General features: G+C 37.6%; 1 protein-coding gene across 1 annotated transcript in view; it reads left to right on the top strand.

The window, feature by feature from the left end:
- The window catches only part of RB1 (RB transcriptional corepressor 1), a 74,776-nt gene that overhangs the window by 12,483 nt on the left and 41,724 nt on the right, over positions 1 to 20,569 (top strand). The window contains exons 6-17 of the mRNA XM_088521041.1: positions 619 to 686; positions 2,354 to 2,464; positions 4,698 to 4,846; positions 5,360 to 5,437; positions 8,044 to 8,153; positions 9,145 to 9,222; positions 12,534 to 12,621; positions 13,230 to 13,346; positions 14,030 to 14,086; positions 14,176 to 14,207; positions 14,287 to 14,363; positions 14,549 to 14,751. Coding sequence (XP_088377167.1) covers positions 619 to 686; positions 2,354 to 2,464; positions 4,698 to 4,846; positions 5,360 to 5,437; positions 8,044 to 8,153; positions 9,145 to 9,222; positions 12,534 to 12,621; positions 13,230 to 13,346; positions 14,030 to 14,086; positions 14,176 to 14,207; positions 14,287 to 14,363; positions 14,549 to 14,751 — 1,168 coding nt within the window. The remainder of the gene's footprint in view (positions 1 to 618; positions 687 to 2,353; positions 2,465 to 4,697; positions 4,847 to 5,359; positions 5,438 to 8,043; positions 8,154 to 9,144; positions 9,223 to 12,533; positions 12,622 to 13,229; positions 13,347 to 14,029; positions 14,087 to 14,175; positions 14,208 to 14,286; positions 14,364 to 14,548; positions 14,752 to 20,569) is intronic.

The raw sequence follows: 20,569 nt of genomic DNA, 5'->3' as shown, positions 1-20,569 counted from the left end.
GCCTTTTCTAAGTTTACTTGTTAATTAAAAACCAGAATGTGTTAGTATTTTCTCTTTTAACCCATTGAGATTGACCTAAGTCATAGTATGTCGTGTGTTTAATTTAGATGTAGTGGGGACTTTGAATTTCAGTGAGAGATGATGAAAGCTGCCAAAGTGGTTTATATTTGATCACTTCCTCCATGAAGGATCGCCACCCACTGGCGGGTGTCTCGGCAATCGAACATTTGGAGAGTGAGCTTCATAATCATAGCAGCAAAGAATGGATGAAAAGATGCCTTAGCAGCTCCCAAATGGGATTGAGTTCATGCTGTGACTGGAGAATAGGGCATTAGTCAAAGGCACAAGAGAGAAAACAGCTCATCACAGTTAAGTGAATTATTCACATTCACTTTCTTTTCCAAGGATGATAGAGATATTTTTTCCACTTCTTGAATGGTTTTACAGAGCTTGATTTTTTTCGAATACGTGGTCTTAATTTTATAGGGAATATGATGAAATCTTAACTAAATGAGAAATGTCAAATGTTGTCTTAAATTGTTCCATAGACTGAAACATTTATTGAAAAAAATTATTATAAATCAGTTAATATGCAGTTTTTATTTTGTCTCCTCACAGGGTTCCTGCTGAACTCAATTCTGTATTAGTCCTAAAAAACTACTGGATTACTTTTTTGCTGGCAAAAGGTGAGGTTTTCATTAAAGGGTAGTTATTTTCATGGATATTTTTGGTGTGAGATCACAAATTTATTTTACGTGCCCAATATGAGAACAGGATCCTTGTTACAAATATTCTGGTTATAGGTCTCTCTTTTTTTTTTTTCCTAATTTTATTTTTTTTAAAGCTACTCAGAAATATTTATTTCTGTACAATTTGACTGTTTTTTACCTGGTATTACTTACTATAAGTTTTTGTGTCAAGCTGACTTTTTATTTATTTATTTAACTTTTAAGGCTGATATTTTGCATTCAAGTCCATTCTGAGATGCTTTACAGTCTATTGGTGCCTTAATAAAAGGCCAATTAACAGAAGTGACTGGCAGTTTTTTTTTAATAAGTCCCTGAAACTTTTTCTTACAAACAAAAACATTCTTCTTTGAAAAGGCAGCCCAGTTAAAGTTAAGTGCCAAAACAATATGCGTCTCATTATATGACTCTTACAGAAAGAAATAGGATGTAACTAAAGTATCAAAAGTTCCACAGGAACTTAAAGAAAAATTTAAGTGAGGGTGACAGAGCCCTGGATCAGGCTGCCCAGAGAGGTTGTGGAGTCTCCTTCTCTGGAGATCTTCCAAACCCGCCTGGATGCCACCCTGTGTCCTGTGCTCTAGGTGACCCTGCTGGAGCAGGGAGGTTGGACTAGATGATCTCTAGAGGTCCCTTCCAATCCCGACCATTCTATGATTCTATCTAATTGCCACTTACTCTAAATCGCTTATTATTGGGGAAAGTTTAAGTGTCTTTGCTATTTAAGTCTGTCTTAGAGCATTTGATCCTAGTGGAGCTTTTAAACTAGAATTCTCCAGCATAAGCATAAACCAAAACCTGTAGTTTTCTATCCTGACTGTTCCTTCAGAATAAGGAAATACAAAATTCTACCAGCAAATAATTGAAGCCACAGGAGAATGTAGGTGGTGCTTGCTAACTCTTAATACCGAGGGAAGATAAAAACTTGACTATGTAAAAATAGCAAACATAGTGATCTCCAACTGTTCTGGCTCAGTGTCAGCTCTCCAAATACCTCATGGTGCTTCATGCAGTCTTGGAATGGTCATTTGGATCTCTTCTGGACTATGAATCATAATTTGGGAACAATTAGAATAAAGTAGGTGTTAAAGTGATGTTCATGTTAATATTTTTGTGATTAGTAAATGGGTCGTTTTTCATTATAAATTTGACAGACCAAGTATTCAGCATGATAGTTGCTATGTTTTGATTTTTCTCTTCTCTGTACACTAGTAACTCATTCTCTTTCCAAATACTTACCTGCTTTCACAAAGTTACTTAATAAGATCACAAAAAAGATGAGGAGGAACTGCACAGAAGTGGTGCGTGTAGGTTAAATAGTCTGTGTTATTTCTCCACTGTGATAAAATGGCAAAAGAAATAGTGAAGGAGCACTGAGAGGTAAGAATTTTGTGCAGAGTATGTTTACTCGTCAGAGAAACAAACCTCTGAAGAATCATGAGTTGTAAAACTATTAGGCTTTAAAAATATCGCCATCCAGTTTGATTATTTCTGATTTTTAACTCTGGTGTTTTATTAAATCAACTTCCAAATCTTTGTTTTTCCAAGATGACTTTAAAATAAATTTAGGCATCTTCTCACAGGCTTTTCCTTTGCAATGTTTGCAGGTAAGGTGTTGCAGATGGAAGATGACCTGGTGATTTCTTTCCAGTTGTTGTTGTGCGTCTTAGATTATTTTATCAAACTGTCACCTCCTGCCATGCTCAAGGAACCATATAGTAAGGATTTAAGTTTTTTTTTATTTTTTTCCTTTAATCACTAAGTTAAAGTAGAAAGTATATTAGTTTAATTTCAAATAGAGTCTTTCTAGCATCCACAATTAATTGATAAATCACAATTTTAGGTATTTTAATTTAGATGATCATGAACATGACTTAGGTTATCTGAATGTGTCAGCATACTTTATATAATAGAGCTGTTTCTATTCCTACCATCCTTTTGCTGTGCGCTGTACTCAGGCGAGTAGATGAGGGGGCTTATTCAAATTATTATATTTGACTGGTAAAAGAGAAGAGGGGTCTGGGCAGAACATGATTTAAAACTGTTGTTTAGCCTTGCTTTTATGTTGCAGAAGGAAAAGGTTGTGCTATGACTTTGCTATAAGTCAAAGAAAAAGAAATGATAACCTGAGTGTGTGTGATACTGGGCCATACAGTTGCTTAAAAGAAAATATATGGTGGATTAAAAAAAAAAAGGCCCAGTTGCAGTGGTAGCTAAAAATGAAATGGTGGAGAAGGGTAGATAGTTTTATATTTTATTCATCTGATTTATATTGGCAAGTGTCTCTTTCTTATTTTAAGTAAAAACATAATGGATCTTAATTTTTTGTTCATTGAGCTGCCATACCTGGGGTCTGGGAAATCTTACTTAGAAAGACCTAGCCAATATTTACTTGTAGCTTTGAGAAAGAGAATTATACTTCCGTTAAATATTTCTTTTCCATGAGCTAGAAAATTGATACATACTAAAGTATTTAGAGCTACAGCATGCGGAAAACACTTTGTTGTTGTTGATTAGGTTTTTTTTGTCTGGTGGGCTTGGGTAGGACACTGGAGTTAATAGTCTTATACACTCGCTGTAATACTTTGGTCTCTAAAAGCCATGTTTTTGAGGGTATTTATCTGACCTAGTAGTTGGTGGTTGTAGCTAAAGATGAATAACCTGTGCAAAAGTTTATTTCCTAAAATTGCAATACAAATAAAAAAGGGTTAAGAAAGGATAGGCCTGTGATTAATAAATCCCTGCCCTCCAGTTCTTCTTTGAATTTAAATCTGTAAGACGGCCTGCTCAGTTCAAATGTATAAAGTTATTAGTCTCATTTAAATTTGAGTTTTATTTTAAATACAATGTTGAATTGAACTGGACTGTCTTGCTTTTAAATTCTGCTCACACTTTTTTAGTGGAACTATGAAGGGCAGCAACTTGTTTAGAAAGTCAATTTCTAATGTTGTATCTTGAAAGGAAATAAAAAAAACCTTACTATTTAAGACTAAATTACAGATATGGGTGTCAGTTATGAGTGCAAAGCACTAGATTTCTCACTCGAGCTGCATCATTTTTCAGGTCCTGTTTAAACTGTCACTCAGAGCTGCTCCACTCTTTTAGCAGAGAGAGAGAGAACACAATGTGCTCTTAAGTCCTCCTGACTGAGAGGCCTCATGTTGTGTCAAGTGATGTCATGTCTTATGACATGACTGCCACGGAGGGCGTGAAGATGCAAACAGCAAAGCAATTGAGGTTGTCAGGTTGTTTTTTATGGAACAGTTTTCTTATAAAACAGTTACCAAATGCAAATGAAGTTGCAGATGAGAATAGCGTGATGATTAGAATATAATCTTTATACCAGCAACTGTTAATTATATTGACATATGTTATTACTGTTATTAAGACATTTCATATTTAAGATATGGAAAGCATCTACTTTAAGCTTAATAGAACATTTCAAGGTTTTTATATCTCATTTACCTTGGAGAAGATATCAATGTTTTAAAATACTTCTGACAAGTAGCATTTGGTGAAGAAGTCTCTACAGAACCATGCTCTAGGTTCCCACCAGTAGTTAACCCCAGGGTGGCTTCATTAACCTTCTAAAACATAAAATGAAATTGCTCCTTTTGCTCGTTGTTTCACGCTCAAAAATATACGTATGAAAAAATGGAGATTCATCTGTGAAAAGGCTTGCCTAGCTTTGCAAGACAGCTGGATAGCTGGAGCTACATACAAAAAAAGCTATTAATTCTGTGCTGAATAGCTGTTCAAAATGTCCAAATACTTTAATTTTAAAAATATCTATTTCTATGAATTTTCTGTGATTTTCTTATCCAGATTAACAGGCAAAAAGGAAAAATTTGAGAAAAGAGTGTCTGAAAAAAATGATTAAAAAAAAAAAAACCCTTAAATCTCTAAAACTCCTTAAGACTAACCTTGTGATGGTTCTGACTGTCTTTCCAGGATCTGCTGTGAGCTCAGTGACTGTTAATGGTTCAGCTCGAACGCCAAGGAGAGGTCAGAACAGGACTGCACGTGCTTCAAAGCAAATTGATACAGATACAAAAGTTATTGAAGTCCTTTGTAAAGAGCATGATTGTAATTTAGATGAGGTAATGGCTGTGTTTTATGAAGTGTGATGTTAGAAGTTGGTTAGCAGCAAGATCTAAAATATGCATTTATTAAGAGTCTTTTAAGTCTTTCTGCTTGTGCTTAATTATTCTCTGAGGTTCATTAGTGAAGGTCTTTCTCTAATGGAGAGGAAGAAAAGGCACTTTATGGGTAATGACCTTACCAGGGAGAAGGCACTGCAGAGACCCAGTGCAAGGTTACATGCTGATCGAACGTGTCGTGTGTTGAGTATGTAGTATGCTTAAAGCAACATCCTCTTTCTGCACTGGTGATAAATCCATTCCTTTTGTGGGTTTTTGTTGCTGTGCTGGGTTTGTTTGTTTAGAATCTGAAGCATTAGATTAGGCAATTTCATTTTTCCTTTATCAAAACCAAAGCATGGTGCATTACCAAACAGTGTGCCGTTTAGTTTTTTGCTTTACACATGCAAAAGCAACATGTGCATGACTGCCTCTGTACATTGCTGATGTTATGCTTTTCTTTTCTTTTTCTAGGTCAAGAATGTGTATTTCACAAGCTTTATTCCCTTCTTGAATTCACTTAACATTGTAGCCTCAAATGGGCTACCAGAGGTAATTAGAATAGTTTAACCTAGTTAAGTTAGGTTTTGCTTCACGCCAAATTCTTAAGATTATTAAATTCCTCACGATTCTCTTCAGAAGAGCTTACCAGAACTTTATCAATATATAAAATCACCTAAGAATGCACTTTGCTTTTAGGTATGTGGCTTAACAGGGATTCCAGGACCTGTAATGGAGTGGTGGCTTTTTTGTTTGTTTTTTAATTGTGGTAATTTTACATCAGAGTCTCTTTTCTGAGACTGAACCAGTGACCTCCCTGGCTTCCCAGTTCAATGTTATATAGTGTTTCATACCCATGGGCTAGATGAGAACATCAATTTAAAATTATATATTATTAGAATCTAGAATTATAGCTATTACAATATCAAGTTTCTAAAGTCGATCAGTAAATGCATGCAGTCTTCATTTATATATAATTGAGTTACGTTACTTTGGTCATATAGGAAATGTATGCAAGATTAGGATGGGTTTTGCAGCTGGCAGAGTTTGGGCTGCTTTCTAGAACTACTTTCTTCTTGCCAAGTTGTAGCCTGGATATGGCAGTTTACCTGTAAAGGACTATTTAGTATGTGATTGCATAAAAGTAATGTTCTGCAAAGTATTTACATACATCATTCTTAGAGCATCAGATTTAAGCTGGCTGTTAGTGTAGAGATGGTAGCCTGAGAGTATGGAACTACTGAAGTTTATCAGACTGAATTCCTGTAGGATTCAGTCATATATAAGTTCTGTTTAGGTTATTGATGTGTTGGGAAGGTGCAGGTAACAAGACCCATTGGAGTTCTTTATCTCTTCCAATTGAATTTGGGAATCACTGTGACATTCATGTTTCGTATCATCATTCTTGATGCGTGTATAAAAGCTGTAATATAACAACATTTCTGGCCGTCTTGTTTGGAAGTCCTTTTTTGGCCTTGCGGACGAAGATCATTGTAACACTCACTAATCCTCACATCAGTGAGGGTTCTCAATTGAGGCTGCTTAATTCACTAAGCACAGTATAAAAGTTACCAGTCCAAGACTGTTGATAAAAATTTGATGAAATTATGCCTTTGAGGAAGAATCGTGTCACAGGATTCCTGTTCCTGAAACATTTATGTCCCCGGGCAGGTTCTAAAGCAAAGCAGAACATTATAGGTATATTTCAGAGGTAGTCAGTTTGTTTGCAAACCAAGCCACTATCAGCCATAGTTGAGATCATCAGTACAATACGTAATAATATTGGACACTTAAAATTGACCTTTATATTCATAAAACGCACTAAGCTTTTGATAAATTTTAATTTTGCTTCTAACATAAGAAGCTTCTGGGCCTTCATGTTGGTATTGTGCGTCTTCAGTGTATGTTTGAAGACTATTGAAGAATGAACTAAAGACTAGACTCATTCAGAATTTTGAGTTTTGGTTGAATATTTCATCCTAGTTGGGGCTAATATCTGCTTTTTGCAGTGAGAGAATCTTAGGTTCATAGGAGTTTATAAAATATGGAAATATTTCAGATGAACAGCATGCTGAAACATTAGGAAAATGACAAAATTTTAATGAAAAAAATCAAATAGTTGGATTCTAAACATCATCTTTGATTTAATAGTCTTACTTGGGGGTTTTAACCTAGAGATGAGCTTGTTGCAAATTTCTTTCTCAAAGCTAGAGGGAGATGAAGAGGAGCAAAGCTCTGTATGAGGTATTTGCAGCTTCTTGGGAATTGTTTTTCTTGGGAGTGTTTAGGGCTAGTCTGTTTTCATAGACAGTGTTGGCTATTTGTATAGCTGGAGCTTGCCAGAGCACATGATTACTGTGTGTGTGTGCGCAGGGCCTCGGGGAATAGGTCACTGTGAGATGACTGCCTGCTGCTGCAGGAGCACAACAGCAGAGTTGGAGAAGTATCTGAAGGCCTTGATTAAAAATACCAGACCTCCAGTCTGTGTTAGTCACTCAAAGAAAAGTAAATACTTTTCCATGCAAAATGGAATTAAATCAGCATACGATCTAACTGACTCAAGCTTTTTGGAAGTAATTTAAGAAGCGTTAACGTGTTGTGAATTAATGTCTGTGGTTTTGTAAAAGTAGGTTTGTTTCTTAAAATCTATACCGGTGGTAACATGGAAGAGGAAGGCTCTACCTACACTCAGAATAACAAGATTGGAGTTTGGGTTTTGTCCTTGATCTCCTGAACCAGCAGAGGAAGGGACACAGTAGCTTGTCTAGTAGCTGTTCTAAAGATACTCGCTTAGTTTTCTGCTCCTGGAGGCACCTTTTTATTCTGGAAGCACATATTTAAAAGCCTGGAAGCATTAGTTTGATTTGGAGGTCTGACTTGCACTCCTGCTGTTTTAGCTCTTTTACAGTGTCAGAGCTTACGTTTCTTCAGAAATGTCTCATGATCCTGGATTGTTTTCTGTTATAAAAGCTTACCTTCTGTTTGCATGTGGGAATGATAATTTTCTTCTGGGTAGGTTCATGTTGTTTGTTTAAGAAGTGGCTGTAAGATCCAAGGTCATTCTCTTAAGAGTTTCAATATTGTATTCATGAGACTGAAGTAGATTATGATACTCAGTAAATTCTCAAGCTTATTGCTATTAAACTTTTTTTTTTGAGGTCGAAGTCATTTCGAAGCAATATGAAGAGCTCTACCTTAAAAACAAAGATATAGATGCAAGATTATTTCTGGATCGTGATGAAACTTTACAGTCGGATCTCATAACATGGTAATATTTCGACTTGCTAGTTTCATATTATAATAGAAAACATGACATTGTGCTGTTCCCCCCCCCCCCCACACACACACTCTTGTAAAGGGAGATCTCTGTTGATCTCATAAGTTTGTAGTTCAACTAAGATGTTTCTGGATCACTAGCCTTGTTCTAGACTTGAAGTGTTGCAGCTTAAGTAATTAGAGAGTGTGTTAAAGTTTCTCTAGTTGGCGTGATAATTCTTACTCTGTGAAAGGCCCTGCAGCAAAAAGGAAGCTGAAGAATCATGAGGAAAAGGAGGCTACCTCACATTGGTAAACACGATAGGCTTGAGAACTGAGTTCTGGCTTTGGGACTAGTTGACATTAAATGTCCTGTGTCCTTAAAATTAAGTTACTGCTTCTAACTGAAAGAGCGTGGTGGCGTATGCAAGCTGTCTGCTGCAAGTAGTCCCCACACCATTCTGACTCTGCAACTGTATCCAGAAGTTGTGCAGAAGAGGGTAGTTTGCTAGGCACAGAAACACCTGAAACACTCCAATGGGACAGCAGCTGAGTACTAGTGCTCAGGCACACTGTGTTTAATAACACAAGCATATTTGGTTTTTTTAGTCATATTCAAAATTTTGGTGCTTATTGATGATTCAACATTTCTGAGCTCACAGTGTCATTCTGTGGCTTTATTTGTCCTAGAAAAGTGTATTCATTTAAAATTAGGATTAAAATGGAGCTATTACTAACTGTATGTGCAGCTTAAGTTTTTGTTGTCAGTGGAATTCTAGAAAAAAAAATTTTGAGAGATCTTTGGAGATCATCTAGTCCAACCTCCTACTCGGAGCAGGTCTACTTGGCAATATAAATTAGATCATTCTAACATTGGAGTGGTTGAACACCTAAGTTTCATAATGATGTCCTGTAGATTTTTTTTTTCTGCACTTTAAAATTAAAGTCTGTGTTTTTTAGTTAGTTACTTCAATGTAAAGTAATTTTGCTTTCCATTTCTGTAGCTCACAGTTGGAGAGAACACCACGAAAAAACAGTCCAGATGAGGAACCTAATGTTATACTTCCACAAACTCCTGTTCGGTATGACTTTTTTTGTTCTTCTATTAGGGGCTTTCGTTCAACATCCTCATTCAAAATGTTCAAAGTTTGGTTTTGTTAAGTGGTGCTTAGAGTGTTCCTGGACACTTGAGGGGAGAAGAAAAAAACAAAAAAAACCCAGCTGTGTCCCTAAAGTGTTTTCAGGTGCTATGTGGACAGAGAAAAGTTGTTAAGGGGAGTCATTCTTAGTGCAGGGAAGCACTTTGTCCATGCCTTCTTTATCAATTCCTTTTTCTTAGAATTTTCTGAAGATAAGAGAAGTTAAAATTCTCTATGATGGTTTGCTACATTTATTTTTGCAAATTAATATTTTTTAATTAAAAATACTTCTGTGATGCTTATATTCTTCTGGAAGAATCAATTAGACTGTAGGCTTGTACACTCCCCGTAGGATTTTCTAAATCCCCGTGGCAGAAACTAATTGGTTTCTGGCCAAGAGAGCAGTAAGGTTCTGAAAAGCTCCTGTGTAAGCATAATGAAGGAAAATATACAACTGAGATAGATATTGATCAGTTTATGAAAGAGCTTTTAGTTGGCTACGGCTTCAGAAGGCTTTATATGATTGCTTTAGTGAGCATTTTTAATCTTAAGCTTCTAATCTTTACCTGGTAATGATGCTTTTTAGCCATTAAAAAAAAAAAAAAGCTTGACTGTCGCTTCCCAGATCTGGGAGCTGGACCATCTAACAAGACCCATGCCTAATAAGGTTTCCAACAAATAAATCTCATTTCTCACAAGTAACTACCTAGCTGCTTGTTGCCATCCCTTTTGGGGTTAAACAGCATTTAAAAGAACGTCAATAACACTGTGAAAGGTGCTTGATAAGACTTCAGTAGCAAGAATTTTAATTAGTAACATCCAGGGGTGACGTGCTCCCACTTTGTTAAAAATATAAAGTGTGCTGAAACCTTTCACATTGAGAGCTGCTGTAGAGAAAGATTTAGATTCCCTCCATTAGGATGGGCCCTTCAAGCTTTGCAGAAGTGATACCAGTTAAGACAGTCCAAGTGGAGACCTTGTACTTGGTAGCAGTGAGTTTTGGCTACACAAGTGTTTTTTCTTAAAGCCCGGAGGTGTCACTAGATGGCAGTAAGCCTTTGATCACCAGCGCCGGGTGGAAAGGGCCGGATTAACTGTAAGAAGAGCCCCATACTGATTATGTTGAAAGCATCAGGTTTAGTACTTTGACTCCTCTCACGATGTTTCCTTTCTGGACTGAGGCATTTAGAGCCTGATCAAAAGCCTCCTGAAATTGGTGAGCGTTTAATTATTGATATCAGTAAACTCCATATGTCTGTGTAAAAAAGGGTGGGTAAAGTGGGTCCTATTCCAAAGCGTAATGGGAATGGATTGTGGTTTTATTTCATTAAATTTCTTTTTTGCTGTTCTTAACACTTTATTTAACCTACTAGTAAAGTTTTGGTAGAAGTGCTTTGACCAAAACCTTCCGGAAAGTAGATTAAAGAAAAGTTTCTTTAAAACCCATGTTCACTGAGTACGTATTCTTTTTCTGTCTTTATTTTTGAGTGATATGAATCCACTGGAGGTTAAAAGGCATTTCTGAGAGGATTTAAAAAAAATAGCTTGAAATTGGCAGTTTTGATACATACTGTAAGCTCCAAAAGTCGTCTTTAGAAACTGGAGTTCCGTAGATTCTTCTAGAGCCCTGGAAGAATCTCAGAGGCAGCATGAGTATAGGAAAGGCCATCCAGAGGAAGCATTTTTCTGGACAGAAGTAGTAGTGCAGACTTTGGCTTATGCAGATGCTGAAGGTAGCTGAGTAATACAGGAAGGAGGCCTGTTCTTCTGCATATCCTGCTGGAGATGCACCCTCTTTTCATCTAGTAGAGGCAGCGTGGTTATATCGCTGATCAGGAGAGAAGGGATGTTTAAAAGGGGCATTTAGATGGCTAAGCTTCCGCCTTTCTCTTTTTGGAGTCATTTCATTTACTGTTTTACGCAGTCCCTACGAGCTATTTTCAGATGACTAAAGTGCTGTAGAAACCAAATCTATTTATTTGCATTTAACCTTTTTTTCACTCTAAAATGGTGAGGCCATAGCTAAGCTAGAGATTCAGTTCTCAGTCTCCTGACTTACGCCTTTGCAGGGTTGATGTAAATGCAGTAACTCATCAAACTCAGTTTGTGCTGCTTTATTTTGTTTCTATGTATGAGTACCAATGAAGTGCAGAGCTTGAACTCTGGCAGAAAAACTTTTGCAAGTAAGTGAGAAATTGCTTTGCCTAGGGTTAAAATATGTGAGAAGGTAGCTTATTGCCAGAATGTTTTAGTGGAAACATTCATGTGGAAACACAAGTAGTTGTGGCATCACTATTTTTTTTCCTACTGTGTGCCTGTAAACCCAATTTTAGTAAGATCTTACATAAATACTTCAGTATTAAAATATGCTGAATTTAGTTAAAAAGTAGTTTGTACTTTTGATCTTCCGCTTTTAATCTGGACAAAGATATTTTAGTTCTACTTGATAAGACTAATACTAGTTTTCTTTCTCAGTGATATTGAAAAATTTCTTTAACTTACCCTTTTTATGATGCGTAATATGTCAAGAGTTAAGAAGCTTTTTATTTAGCATAGTTCTAATCTATCTGCAGGCACAAAAGGGAGAATTAGGATTTCAGGTAAAAATCGCTTTCCTATTGCTGATAAAAGGGACTGGAGATCGGCTGAGGTGTTAAGCTTTGAAGGGACTTTTTGATTCAAATCAAGGAGAAGGTAGAAAGCCCAGTGGCACAGGCATGCTGATAACTGTACCTCTAAAAAATACAAATTTTCAAAGGATCTGTGGAAAAAGTCTACTTTCTTGTGACTGCATATTCAGGAGCACTGCATTTAAATACATTTTAGTTAAGTTTCTGAAACAGTTGAATGAGACACACAGTCTGTCTCTTTTCACCAGTATTTGATATTATTTTTGTACAAAGGAGAAAGTTTTCTGTTAGGGAGTTGCTGCCTTTAAAGTAATGCTTTCAAATATAAGATTTTCAAATCTCACCATCTTTTTTTCCTTCAAAAGTGCTTGTTGGATAATGTTTGTTACTTAATCTGTATTCCTTTGTTTCTTTATCATTATGTAATTACAACCATTTAAGAATCGATGCAGTGGTTAAATGTTTTGAATTTATAATGGTTAACAAGGTGCAGCAGATTTTCCCAGCAGTTTGCCTGAATGAAGAATTAAATTATAAAATTTGTGTTTGTTGAAATTCTCTTTAATGTCTGGGAATGTCAAGTCAACTTGAATGTTTATTATACATTTTATTGTATTTTTGCAGAGCTGCAATGAATACTATTCAGCAATTGATGATGATTTTAAACTCGGCAACCGATAAACCATCCGATACTCTCATCTCGTATTTCAATGTAAGTGACTAGAAGAAATGATTATGAAAGACTCTCCAAATTACTGCTCAACTGATAGACATACAGAGCTGATGCATGTTTTCAGCTCCTTTATAAACTGTCATTTTTAAAGTGCATTTTAGTTAAGATGGTTTAAATGTATATTGTGCTTAAGCTAAAAAGCACTGGTATCTAATTGGTGTGTACTAGAACCATATAAGCACTTAAGTCTTTGTTTCTGCACAGAATATTAAGGTTTATTGGACAAAGGAGGGGAGATAGGCAGAGGAGGAGAATATGCCAGAGGAGGGATATCCAATATCTGGATTCATCGATTTAGCTTGAAGGGCACAATTCCCATTAGTATAGTTGGTACTTCCCACATTTTTGGTTAGTTCCTGCTAAACTGAATGTTGGAAATCAGGTTTTAGTTGCTGGAAGTTGTTGAACATGAACAGTAATTCCCATCTCTTAAATACTCCACTCTTCCTCAGCTCACCAGCGTAAGTAAAAGAAATGCTACCAAGTGAAACAGGACTAATTTAATTAAATCATTTTAAAATGTATTTGAAGTAAAATATCCTTTCCTTGCTATTCCATCCCCTGCCTTCTTTTATTCTATCATATAGAACTGCACAGTGAACCCTAAAGAAAGTATCCTGAAAAGAGTGGAAAATCTTGGCCACATCTTCAAAAAGAAATTTGCTGAAGCAGTTGGACAAGGATGTGCTGAAATTGGCTCACAGGTAACTAGTATTTTGGCTCAGTATTACTAATTTGAACTCAGTGAGTTAATGTAAGACCTACCCTGGTAAAAAGTAACAATATTCATTACCACCTGAGGAACTAGATATGCCTTTTTTAATCCTCTGTGAAGACAATATTTAGTAAATGATTATTAGCTTATGTGGAGCAATAAGAAGTGGTGGGGGAGGGGAGTATACTGGAAATATTTTAATGAAGAACAGGAAAAATCCTGGGTAAAATACCTTTAGTAAAATATTGCAGCTGATTGCCTATTATGTATCCTGTTCATTGAGGTGACTTTGCCTAAAACTACATTAAAAGGTGACTTGCTTCCTTATAAAGGTAGTAGACCGTCTGTGTTTTCTACAAGGATTTTGCAAAACAAATCCAACTAAATTTGTACTCAAGTATCCTGTCTCTACCAGCCCTATTTCTTTATTCTGTGAATTAATAGTTTGCTAATCAGTCTTCCCATGGCACAGTTGTCACAAAGCCCAGTGGTGTCTGAGGCTTCTCCAGGACTATTGGCAAACAGGACTGGGATCAGTGACTCCTTTACAGTGGCTCTTACAAAGTAAATAGAGGTTCTGAATCATTAAACTGTGAGGTTCTGCCTGTTGTAACTTGTTAAAATACCTTGCAGTGTTCATGAATTTCTTTTCTTTTTTTGTTCTTTCAACAGAGATACAAGCTCGGAGTACGGCTATATTACAGAGTAATGGAGTCCATGCTGAAGTCGGTAAGTTTTATTACTAGTAGATCAGTACTGGTATTGCATTTTGGGATACTAAAAATATTCACAACTTCGATTTCGATAATGTATTTCAGGAAGAAGAACGTCTCTCAGTTCACAATTTTAGGTAAGTGCTCCTAACTGTAATCCAAGACGGCTATTCTAGTGCTAAGAGAAGTGTTAGTAACTTGTTTTTCTCCTCCCAGCAAACTTTTGAATGATAACATCTTCCACACATCTCTTCTGGCCTGCGCTGTTGAGGTTGTCATGGCTACGTATGGCAGTAAGTTAAATCACACTGAGGAACAGCACTGTTATTTACTGATGATTATTGCTATATGTTGATATATAGAATAAGAAAAAGGGACTCAATAGAACTTCTAGTTTTGATTCAATAAATACAAAGGGGAGAAATAGAGAACTGTAGTGGACGAGCATTGTGTTTTGATAATTTTGTCTTTTCTGCAGGAAACGCCTCCCAAAACGATGGTACCAGCACTGAAACGGACTTGTCTTTTCCATGGATTCTCAACGTATTTGATTTAAAAGCTTTTGACTTCTACAAGGTGATTGAAAGTTTTATCAAAGCAGAGCCAAGCTTAACAAGGGACATGATAAAGCATCTAGAACGCTGTGAACATCGAATTATGGAATCTCTTGCTTGGCAATCAGTAAGTAATACTTTAAAATTGTATTTATCCTTTTCCAACATACATACCTAGAAAAGCAAAATTACACCCAACTCTATAAAACAAATTGTAGTCTTACTAAGATTATTTCTAGTAAAATAATGAGAGCCAAACCAGATTAATTTTGCCTGTCTTCTGACTCTTTTTAATCTGAAGTCAGCAGAGCTCTGCTGATTTACATAATTGTAAACCAATATATGAGTCTTGCATGGATCTTTTTAAGGGCATTACCTTTAAATAGTATTTTGTGCTAATGGGAAATAATTAACTTTCAAATACAAGTATAGAATTTCTTATCCTTCCTCACTTGGCATTAGGGCTGTAGTTCTGTGCATCTCATGTGGTCGTTAATGGTACTTAAAATATTGTTTTGCGTTATCCTTTGCACTTCAGTTACTTTGATGTTTTTGGTTGTCATTAAAGCAGATGCATGCTGGGAGGCCGTCGCATTCTTAGGCTGGTTCTCAGTATATCAAACATTGTTTCTCTGTTGTGAGTTACTTAGGAGCCAAAGATACATGATTAATGCCATGAAGTAGGAGAATATAAAGGCTGTCAGTTTTGACAAGAGAGAATTAAAAGGACCGTTTAAGATCCCTTTTCACTTGGTCAAGTTTTGGGAGCTCCTAAGGAGCACAAGATACCATAGTTGATGTCAAGCTGTATTTTTCCAATAATCTATGCTTGCTTTGCAAAGACTTTGTACTTGAAAGTTTACGCTTTAGAAGGATGATATTCTATCACCTTTCTGGAGTTGTATTCCCAGATTCTGGGAATAGAGACAGTGTTGTCTGAGCAGCAGGATCTGCATATGCATTCAAATTTTTAAACTAGCTGCAGCATACAGGCCCCAGGGCTATATGAAAGCAGTGGTTATGCCTCAGGGAGCACGTGGCAGAAATCCTAACACCAGCTCTCACCAGTTTCCTCATCTAACAGGTATGTGTCAGGCTGCTTCCTGAATATGCCCTTTTCTGAAGACATCATTTCTGCTGTAGAATTAGGAATAGGACTTGTGTTTCCAGCTTCACATTTACCACCACAGTTTTGTATGTGCCTCAGATAGAACTTTTGATTCAGTGCTGCAGCTGCTCTGCCAGAGTGTCAGGTTTTCTGCTTTTTAATGCTTTGGCATGTTTGTTTTTGACATCTTGGGAAATGCAGATAGCCTCTCTCTGTTGAAATGATGATTTCTTCATCATTTTGCCTTTTTTGAATAAAATTGCTCAAAGGTGCTAGAGGCTCATGGCCTTTTATCAATTTACTGTAACAGAAAATGAGGTAGTGTTTCAAGAAGCAGGCAAGCAACATTTAAAGACTGCTTATTTGCAGACTTTATCGGTCAGAGGACAAAGGCAGAAGTACAAATATCTGGGTTTCACCATGCACAAGCAAGAAGTGACCCCTGACACCTTCTGCAAGCTGATTTGAAGTCAGCGACAAGAAGTCAGCATCAGCAGCAAGGCACTTCTATTCCTTACCCAGGGATTCAAGCGCAGATCTGATTTGGACTTGGACTTTCAGACTGGAAGAGCTAGAGTTGTGTTTCCATTAATTATGGGTATAGTTGCAGGCTCCTGTGAAACAAGTCATAACTTTAACCACCAGCAAAGGATTGGGTTCTCTATATGAATCATCAGGGTACTTTTTTTAATGCATTAAAAAAAACCCCTTCTTGCCTTGGAAGAAGTGTACATTTGGTAATATTTTTGAGGTGGCTTTATATAACTAATTTGAGTGGCTACCAGTAAGTGTTCGTAAAATAACCAGTATTTCAAAAAGCAGTTTGTTTATTTATTTATTTCCCCCTTCCCACTATGTGCTTGAGTGTCATTTAAATGTAGGGGTTAAAGAGTTTTGGGTCAGTGAAGGGGCCCAATAGAGGAGGGAGTTTAAAAAAAAAAAATGTGCAGAGAACATATCCAAATGCTTTTTTGCTTCCTGGGCCTCGGTGTCTTGTCTCATCTGGATCTCTAAGAGCTGAGGATGTTAAGGCTGCGATCCCCTGGTGTTTCTGTTCCTTTTGGTTCAGAACTTCGTTGCCAGAGGACACAGTGCATCTCTTCAAATCTTGAGTGAAGCTGTTTCTGGCAACCAACCCCAAGCAGTTAGGGAGTGTGCAGGTACCCTGTGGTTCTGCAGTGGCCTCCCTTGCCTCCTGGTGGGACTTGTGCAGTTGCTTCCCTTTTGCCCAGTGACGAATGTGAAATTGGCAACAAAGTCTTAATTTCATAATAGAAATGTCCCCTTCAGAACAGGGAAAGCAGCCTGACATGTGCCTATTAGATCAGAAAATAAAGCGAGAAGAGGTAGCTGGCATTCAGAGTTCTGCCAGATCTTCCTTCTCATTTATTATTTCTCATTCATTTTGTAAAATTCCGGAATAAACCTCTTATAGCTTCATGATACCTGCAAGAATTAAGTGCTCTGAAGTTGTCAGCATGCCTTAAAGAGTGCTGTAAGCATCTGATAGTGCTGGAAAATAGAAGTATGCCTGAGCTGTTAGATATAACAGCTGCACAGAAGGGAAAGGCTGCAAGTTTTCCCAAGGTGGCTGAGGAGACTGGAAGCAGTCAGATGTCAGCGATGTTGAACAGTTTGCTGTGTATTTAGGTCACTGCAGAACCAGGCCCGTGCTCTGTAGGCTACACTTTTTTTTTTTTAAAAAAAAAAAAAAAAGGAAGTAATTCTATGTCTATCATGGCTCACTTGCTGTTGCCTCTCATCTGCATATTGACTCTTCTGTTTGGAAAAGTGCAACTTCATTAGCAAAAGGAGGAACTGCCTCTGTGGCAGACTCTACTCCGTGGAACAGTGTTCAAGCGTCCTAGAAAGGTTCAGCTAGTGAATGAAGGGCTGATGAATTGTATTGCTCTGCAGCTCCTTAGCTGGATATTGTCTCCATGTAGTGGTGTACAAGGTTTAAAAAAGCATGCCCCCAGTTCCTTCAAGGGAAGAGGTAATTTGAAAAACATGGTTCATGCCAGTAAATATGTCTCATCACCAAGCACTCTAAAGGAGTAGAGGAAGGTCAGATGACATCTGCTTAGTTATAACTAATATCTTATCTTAAGTGATTGCTTAGGCTTAAATGTAAACAAACATCATAATAATAAAACAATCAGTGGAATTTCAGGAAGGTTGAAGTTTCCTTATATGCCTGGAGAATGCATTTTTTTGGGGGGGAAAAAGTGCTCTGAAGGAAAGCATGGAATGAGATAAGCTTAAGCAACAAAAGTCTAGCTTGGTAAGTAAGAATAGCCTAGCACCAACTGGAAAACGTTTAGTTATTTCCAAAAAGTTGGACAATCCGTCTCTGATACTGCCTGATGCACCGTGTGGTTCTGTTGAGTTCTTACCTCCTTTGACTGTCAAAACAAATTATTGCCCGGTTTGTCTACTCTTTGGCTACATATATCCAATCTTCTGTGATTCTACTGACTGCTTTTGGAAATAGGAGTACAACATGAGATTTTTAAATTGACTGAAAAAATAAATACAGAATAGGTAAATTGATGGTAGATTTGCTTGTTGCTGAGCCTTCATGAGGAGAAATACCTTACTGTTTATTTTTCTGAGGAAGAATTTTAGAGTACATCTGAGCTTTATCTGATTTTGGAAGCTGTATAGAATGAATGTGAAGAATTCTGTTTTTTAGTGGTGTTTGAAGATAATATATTGTTCCTTTGCTAGTCATTGCGAATATGTTTATTGCTTTTGCATAGCTAGCTGATTTAGTCATCTGTCCTTCAGGAAGGAGATAAAACTTTTCTAGGTCATCTTTTTTTAACAAAAGAAGTATAGCCAGGCAAAATAAAGAGTAGAAAAAAAATTAGAGTTTCTTATTGATGCTTTTTAGAATTAGGAAGGGGCAAGCCTCCATACTGACCATTTTGTTTGGGAAAGGCTTTGCATCCTCAAATCTTTATTGGACCCTGAAGGATGAAAACTTTTATCCACTCTAAATGTTATCTACAAAGGTGTTGATATTTTGAAATACAGTCACATAGACTCCAGTCTACAAAACTCCAGCCTTCAAGACTTGCAGCCTTTCTCCAGACTCCAGCCACAAAACTTCTATTAGTAAAACAGAAGCATACCCTACAACTCTTTAAGGATATATTTACATAAATATGATTGATTAAAATCTTGTTTCCCATAGATTGGAGATGACCTTGATCTGCCAGCCTGGGGTTCATGCTCAGCCTTTTCCAGCTGTTAGATCTCTCTTGCAGCCAGCTGAGAAAATTGGTCTTAATACCACAAATTAAGGTTGCGTGAATGAATTGCAGAAACTCCGAACTTCCTCAGAGAAAGCCCCCTCTGCTGCTGTGTCACGTATTGCACTCAAACGTTGCTGTTTGCTGCGGTGTGTGTGAAAGCGCGTGTTTTCAGTGTGAGCGAAGCAAATGCAAGTCTGTCAGTTTTCATGATTTATCTGGAGTGAAACATCTGCGTAATTTTTAATATCTGAAATGCATTTGTTTTCAGGGAATGACATGACTGAAATTACTTGTTAGATTTTTATCTACTTTATTGAATGACTCAACAACAACACAAAGACAGGGAGGTTCTTCGTAGGTATCTACAACTCAGTGGTGGTATTTCCCAGATTCTCAGCTTGCACTTTGCTCATAAGCTGTCAGCAGGGAGGAACAGACTGGATGTTCCCCTGTATAGAGATGGACAGGGAATGTGGTTCCTGTAAATGCAGTGTCATGTGTAGGGTAAATGTATTGCATGTACACATGGTTCAGAGCATATTTGATGTACTTAAACAGTACATGCTACATGGCTTTTGTAGCCACACTACAAAACACTGTTTCTGTAAGCCAGAGGCAAGACATGTAAAACATTTTTGCTCCTTTAAGCTTCAGCTACCCAGAATGGGTAGTGAGAGGGTCTGAGTCTTCTGTGCCCGAATGGACAGCCAACTGCAGAGCTGTCTTGGGAAGGCCAGCTAGAAAGAAGCGTGTCCATGCCTTGCTGGCCAGCTCGGGGGATGACCATTGGTTTGGCTGGTACCCTGTCGTGCATCTCCACAAACACGAGGAGCCCACAATGCTGTTCCCTGCACGGCTGCAGGTTGAAGAGGTACCTGGTGGCTTCTGCCCTCGGCAGGGATCGGCAGCAGCTGTTGCACCCGCCGCAGCAGCGCGGACAGTGACGGGGAAGTGAGCAGCCCGCGCATCCACCCTGTGGGCTGCCTGCAGCTCCTTTGTGCGCCGATTTGGTCAGATGGTTGGGGTTTTTGGGGAGGGATGTGAGGGAAAACGGAGCATGAAGTGAAGCAGTAGGGTGCCGCACAACGTGAGACTGCAGCCTCCTTTGACTAGGTTGCTCTTCTAACACTTGCTACTCGAGTTATTTCTGTATTTCAAGGAAGAGCGCCAATATTGATGTATTTTGTGATCTAGCATTTTAATGACCGATACAGGAGGAAGATGTCAATGCGAGGTTCCTAAAATGGATAAGACATTATCAGAAGTAGACAGCTGTACTTTGCTCTATCCTCGGGCTCTATAAACCTCTTCTGATGTATCACAACTTCAGTGCTCCATAACACACTCCTCTATCAGTTCCTTCCTCTCTGTGGTTTCTACTGGCAGTTAATCATCTGCAAGGAAAGCTACAGTGCTGCTTTGTGTAGTGTATCATGGACTAAAATAACTGAGAGTTTGCCTGAAATGTTTGTCAACTAAATACGTAATTAATGTTTGTATGTGTCTGCCTCATCCCACACCAAAGACCTGTTGGTTTTAAATTATGTAGCTCATTGTGGTGGAAATACCTTCATGTG

The sequence above is a fragment of the Tinamus guttatus genome, unplaced genomic scaffold (assembly GCF_059628265.1).
Source record: "Tinamus guttatus ecotype Peru unplaced genomic scaffold, ASM5962826v1 Tinamus_guttatus_pri_ptg000112l, whole genome shotgun sequence".
NCBI classification, from domain to species: Eukaryota; Metazoa; Chordata; class Aves; order Tinamiformes; family Tinamidae; genus Tinamus; species Tinamus guttatus.
Note: the sequence above shows the minus strand (reverse complement) of the source record. Positions and strands in the feature narration are given on the sequence as shown.